We start from the raw sequence: 6781 nt of genomic DNA, 5'->3' as shown, positions 1-6781 counted from the left end.
AAGGGGAAAAAAAAAAAAAAGACAAATGCTTGGACAGTCAGGAACTGTGTGACTTTTTCTGACACCGCTGACTGACTCAGGGTGCAGGGAAAAATAGACATGCAGCTAAAGGACAAGAAGGTTACTTCTCTGTGATTCTTCTTCATATTGTAGGTACTTGCGGCAGAGAGTTCTAAGTTCTTATTATGTTGTAGCATTTTAATCGGTTTCTGGATTTTACAGTTTAAGCTGGAACACACGGTTCTGAGAGTTAATGAGAAAGTTGGAAGAACTTGGAACTCTTTGTACAGCAGCGTGTCTGACCGGTACTTCTACGTGACCAAAAGAAAATAACAAAAAAGAACTCAACACTGATGTACGAGTTAGAGGTTTTGGTGTAGAAATATTGTATTATCTTAATAGGAAAATAATTACAGGTAACCAGATTATGGACCCAGACTCCTAGGAACTGCTATACTGCAAGGGGAAAATTTCTGTAATAGACAAGGGCCAGCTGTTGGATGTAAATGGTTAGGAGAATGCCTCCTGCTGTATCTGCCAAAGAGAACCTCTGTTGCATAAGCCTGGAGGAAGACGGTTATCTTGGATAAGAAAGATAGCGATGTTGAGAGTCAATTCTCCTCCACAATCCTGAATGGCTGGAGGGGAAGGGGACTGACTAACCCTTGTGCAGTATATGAGTTACTTGATTCAGAACTGAGCTGTAAGAAATGTTTTCAAAGCTGTCGAGAGGCGCTAGGATGGAATGTATGTCAACATCAAGTGCCTGAATGATACAAAATTCTTCCCGTTATGCACTAAAAAAAATTGTTTTAGTAACACAGTTCAGTCATCTAGGATGTGTTGATAGTTCCTGAAATGAAGTTAAACCTCTCTTAACACCAAGAGTAAGTCACTGAGGAAGATAAGACTCCAGTTACATTTTTAATAAGGTAGCCATGATGAATCCACATGAACAAGGAGGCACAGCACGAAAGATTGTATGAAGAATAGGCCAAAAGCGCAAAGACAGCCAACAATTAAATAACGTGAGCGTGATTACTCCAGCATGATAATTCAGGTGATTGGTATTTATCAGATTTCCAACTGTCATAAAACATACATGAATCGCTTTTTCCATTTCTGAAAGGGTACAATAAAAGAACAAAAGTAAAACTCTGAAATACTGCTTCTCAATCGAGAAGTCCAGGTACTGATCAGGTGTAGTGAATAACTGACTTTTCACAATAGAAGAGTCAAACTGTCATATTTTTATAGAAGAACACAACAAAATAATTTAAAAGGGCATTTGGAAATAAACTATTGGACTACAGAACTGAAATAATGTATGCTGTTTTGGATGATTCATTGCTTGCTTTTCTTGTTTTGTAAAGGCAGAGCAGGCTGGTACTGTGAACCTTGTCCACTCCGACAAGGCTCTACCTGTTTTGCATCTTTAGAGGACTATGAGCGTTATGAAGTGCATGGAGATAGAACAATAAGCTTACCCATTCCCATGGTAGCTCACTCTGAGATTTCTGAATTTATTCTGCTAACTTCCAAATTTTGTACGCGAGCATAAGCAGGAATATGGATCTATCCCAATCACTCTGCCTGTAGTGGAGTAAGAAAGATTTTTTTTTTTTTTGAGGCCACCTCTCCTGAGACAGAGAGGTGGCTTCCTCAGTTTATGCGAGTATTTTACCCAACTTATCATTTTCTTGGTCGGGTCCACAATTGTGCAAGGTTTTCTGAGCATGGGAAGAACTAGTCAGACCAGGGAAAGTTTAGAAGGCTGAAAGGAAAGTCAGCTTGTACTGACTTCTTGTTTTTCTGGCTTCTCTGTCACTTGATAAAAGCTGTAAAAGCAGCCTTTAAGAAGAATCGGTAGGTACTCTGCTATAAAGGACCTTTGCTTTATAAGCAAAACTTAGCGGCAGCAGGGATGGGAAGTTTAGTGTAGAGCCTAACAGTTTATGTAGGTAATTTAAAGATCATATAATTGAAGTGATTGATTTCAAACAGGTTAAGAGGGTACCAAAACCAAGGTGAAAATGTATATAAAAATCAGTAGTGGACAGTGATATCTGAACAGGTAAGGAAATTTTTTATTACCAAAAAAAGGATATTAAAGGGAAAATGTAACCAGGTTTATCTGTAGCATTCCTAACATTTAAATATACTATTCTAAAAAGAAACTGCACTCTCTGAAGCTTGAAGATTTTCAGAATCTAGTTTTCTTATTATGTGTCCTTTTTGGGAGGCAGTGCTGGCTCGTATATATTGCAATATCACTTCCTCGTTGTGATTTTTAATTACTGAATAATCAAGTTTGCTGCTTTTGTGCCTTTTCTAAAAAATGGCATTCAGTCATGACAACGGTAAGCGTTTTGGAGCCAGGAAAAAGAAAGAATTTGCACAGTGCATTTTCCTTAATTTCTTTGACATATCAGAAAGCTGCCAGCGTGAAGACAGTGCTTCTTAAATGATGATGACATTTGCCAGTTCAAGTGATTCTAGTACAATTTTATTAATTTAACCAAGATTAGGCTTGAGCTATTTTTTTTTCCACCCTATGGAGAATTTCTCTACTGATTTCAGTAACTTAAACTAAATTAGATGGTTATTAACATAAACGTTTTGAGCTAGAAATAATTATGAAGCTAAATCAGACTTTTACCAAGAGGTTAGTTAATATTTATCCCCTACTGGGGTAACGTAGTAAAAGAAGCTGCGTTAAATAACATAGTACCTCTGTATATAATGTCTGTAAAACACTTAGATTGACTCCTGGCGTGATAATGAACAAACCCGAGTTCTTGAATTTGAGAGGGCGCACGGAATTGTATATTTAAAACTCCATTGGAGGAGGGCTGCAGAGCCAAGATCCCCGCTCACAACTTCTCGTGTCTCACTAACAAAGATACCAGCATTTTAGAAGCATGAATTAGTCTTAATTGTTGAATCCAATTACTAGGAAAGGCCACGGAAAACAATACCGTTGCAGGGTGGTTTCGCTTTTCTTTAAATGCCATGATGAAGCTTTGCTCTCAAAAAATAAGGATCGAGGTTCACAGTGAGTATGCATATTTTCAGAAGACCTACTTATCTGCTAATGAATTTTATTCTGTGGCTGCCGCATGCATTAGGTAACAAAAGTTAAGCTACTTCTGTAGTATGGCTTTAATGGTGTAACTAGCAGTCCCAAAAGTTTCAGTTGTGTTAGAGGAAGTTTTTTATTTTTAATTTGGGTGATAAAATTATGCATGCAAGGACTTAAAAAGGTATGGATCTCATAACTGCAGATTTAAATCTACATAGACTCTTTTTCTTGACAGTTTAAATAACAGCCTTAAAATTTTAACTTGCTTTGCAATTTGATTTGTAGCTAAACAGTCCTTTCAGTATAACAAAACAAAAAGTTGGGGTTTTAGCTAGTGCCTTTTTCTCTGTATGCCTTAATTTTGTTCATATTTGAACACTGTATTGAAATACGCCACACAATTCCATGTCACCAAAGCAGTCTTAGAGTATGGGTTTTTTCAGAGTGCCCAAAGCAGAATTCGCTTAACTGCATTGAAAAGTGTACTTTAGTTATCATCGGCAGCAGACGTTTAAATTCAGAATTTTAAAAAGTGATTTTTGGAGCACTCCCTGAGAGCTTCCTGTGCTAATGCAGGGTTTGTATTTCAGTTTTGGAGATTGTACGCAGATGCGAGTACCAGGAAAAGGACTTTTCTGCCCTCACAGAAATACTGCCAGAGTCGAGATTTAGCTTCCTAGCTCTGAGTACGGGACTCTGGGTTTCCTGTAGAGACAGCAGCAGAGTTCTTAATGGACGTGAAATTAGAGTCAGTACATTTGTAAACACGGCACTGGATGAAAAGCTGTTCACTTCCAGTACACAGGAATAGCATGTGTCTAAACCACTCAGCAGACTTCTCAGTGAAGCCAGCATCGTGCCCATTAAATTCTTTCCTGTGCCTTTTGGATCATCCCAATCCTGCCGTTGTCTTGACTGAAAGCCTCGTAGCACCTGTAGGTAGAGCGCAGTACAGCAAGCCGTTCTTTCGGACAATGTAGAGCAATGTCGAACTGCAGCTTCAGAGACTTGAGCAAATTGGTCAGATCTACGGTTATTTATAACCAATTTCTTACTTTTTTTTTTAAATCTTGAAAGTCTTTGTCACGCATATAGAAAAGCATAATCTGTGCTTGAATGTAGGTCCCTATGGTGTTTCTGGAAAAGCAGAATTGTTACTGCCAGTATCGTTTCTTCTCGCTGGTAACTTGCTGTCTTGTGCTAATGGCAAGTCTGTGGTGGAAAATCACATACAATTACCAAAGCTTTTCTATCCCCATATGCGTATAGCCAAAAGTGATGTTTCATGGATTAGTACTGTTAATTATAGATACATATATATCCATCAGTAAGCTATTGCTAACTGAGTAAAGCTGGTACTAGTAAAAAGTGATAGGCACTGCCCATATTTAAGAGATTTGGGTGTTTATAGTTGCTGTTTTGATGTGCGAAGTTCATGCCAGCATTAAAACGAAGAGTTTGCTTTTTAAAACTCTTTTTAACTTAACATTACTGTTGTCATTCTAAAATCAATGGATAAGCTCGGTGACTAAACCCGGTGGCTGTCACAGCCGGGTTTGAGCTTTGGGACACTTAAGGAACGCCATGAAGATAAGTAGATTTATGATCTGAACTGCTCTGTGCGCCATAGTAAGAATGTTTCCAAGCTGCTGGGAAGCAGTCCGCTCCACCTGACAGCCAAACGTCACCCGCAGTTGCCGGGGTGTCGATGCTGCCTTCCGGAGGAGCCACAAAAGCCCACAGAAAGGGGCAGGCGGAATTGCTCCCAACCCCCGCGTTCTGCATCAAAATCCTTGCTCAGAAATAAATAAAGGAGCTCCTTTCTCTTTTTATTTCCCCGACTTGGCCTGCAGGGTTTATTTTTCTTTCTAGTTGGCATAACTTAAAGTACTGCGTAGGTGGTGGCCACCGATAGCTCCGGCGTAAGGTGCGGGTTCACGTACAGGTTTACATCGGGGCGCTGGAACCCCGGTGGCTGCGGCTCCCCGCTTGCTGGAGCAGCCCTCGGGTTCTCTCTAGCAATAGGTGCGCCTGTGTGTTCGAGGGGTGGATGGGATGGACGAAACGACATGTCTCACATTTTAAAGCACCGATGGGAGCAGTCACGCTTTGGCTCGGTCTTTGTTTTCATAAACTTACTTTAAAGGGAGAGGAACTGGATTAAAACACATAAAAATTGTATCTCAGCCCTTACGTTGAGGCCACAGATGAGGATTGGAGGTCAGGGTCTTCTGTCGAGAGGGAGAGAAGGAAAAGGTTACACGAACTCCAGAGTGGATATTCATGGGAAATATCTCAGAGGTTTTTCACGTCTTTTACCCCAAAACTAGATGATCCTTTTCCCCAGCACTTATATAATGGGGATTTAAAAACAAGGATTGCCTTTTCTTTTCTGAACAGGCGTTAGATTGTTGGTTCATTAGTGTTTGTTTCTCGTTAATAGCAGTAAAAAAAGGTGGTGTCATCCTCAAATTGGAGCGGTTGATTAAAGCCTCGTGTCTGTCATCTCAGACCTCGCAGGAGCCCTATAATGGAATATCACTGTAAATACGTGGAGGAGGCTTAGATGAATCAGAACTGTAGGCTTTTAGTTTTCATGAAGCTATGAAAAAAAAAAAATATGTAAATTTACTCTTGATCTAATGTACATTTTTATGTAGCCATTAAATTCTCTATTTAATCTATCGGTTTCTCACTGTAAATGTTTTTACTCTCAGTTGAATGCTGGGCACAGTTTGTAATGTATGTACACAAAGGTGTTTTTTTCTATCAACGTTGACTTTTTTGCACATTTTTGGAAATATTTAATTTGTACACTGATTTACTACTCTGACCAATTGTTGATGGGTGTATGAGAATCACGTGTGTGTGCAATGTACTACTGTCTGGATGTATGGGGTTTTTTTTATTACTTTTGAGATGTTGCTACCAGTAACTGCACTGCTGTTGCTGCTTTACATGGAATATCTTGTGTATAAAAAAAAAAAAAAGATAAAAACGATTAAAAAAATTAGCCTATGGTTATCTTGGTTGGGGAACTCAGGAGTTGAGCGTTGCTTACTAGTTCTGTTGGTCCAACAACCTTCCAAACTTAAAAACAAACAAACAAAAACCCCCCTTGTAATTCTGTGTATGCATTGAATGTGTGTGTGTATATATCTCTCTCTCTCTCCCAGTAATCTTATTCCACAATTTCATTTCTACATTTTTATGAACTTGTTTTTTAAGGGTACTATGTTTCGTTAGAATAATTAAATATATAAAAGCTTTGAGAGATGATTTACTAGATAAATATATTTTCAGCTGGCTGATGTTCAAAATATTTTTTTAATTTTTGTTTTTAACCATTCGAAATGTATTTGTATTTCCAAAATCAGACACGAATTGTACTTAGAAATATATTAAAACACTCTGTAGGGACAACAGTGTCATTTCTCTTTTAAGAATTTTGTACTCTAGAACAATGCGGAATGTCAGTCTCCTGCCCCAATTTCCAGTTGGCCTTTTTTTATTCATTCATTTATGCTTTGCGGAAGCTTCTTATTTTTAATTATTATTAACAAACAAACAAACCCAAACATTTCTCTGCCGTTCCCCTTGTCATTCCCCGCTGTAACCGAGGGGCCGCTCCCCTGCCCGCCCGCGCCTATCCCCGCGGCGCCGGCGGCCCCGGGAACAGAGACTCGATGCACCGCCCCT

General features: G+C 39.1%; 1 protein-coding gene across 1 annotated transcript in view; it reads left to right on the top strand.

Annotated features, from left to right (window-relative positions):
* The first annotated feature begins 6545 nt into the window (after positions 1–6545).
* Positions 6546–6781, top strand: part of ERCC3 (excision repair cross-complementation group 3) — a 23453-nt gene continuing 23217 nt past the window's right edge. The window contains exon 1 of the mRNA XM_009887329.1: positions 6546–6554. Coding sequence (XP_009885631.1) covers positions 6546–6554 — 9 coding nt within the window. The remainder of the gene's footprint in view (positions 6555–6781) is intronic.

The sequence above is a fragment of the Charadrius vociferus genome, unplaced genomic scaffold (assembly GCF_000708025.1).
Source record: "Charadrius vociferus isolate BGI_N301 unplaced genomic scaffold, ASM70802v2 scaffold385, whole genome shotgun sequence".
Classification (NCBI taxonomy): Eukaryota; Metazoa; Chordata; class Aves; order Charadriiformes; family Charadriidae; genus Charadrius; species Charadrius vociferus.
Note: the sequence above shows the minus strand (reverse complement) of the source record. Positions and strands in the feature narration are given on the sequence as shown.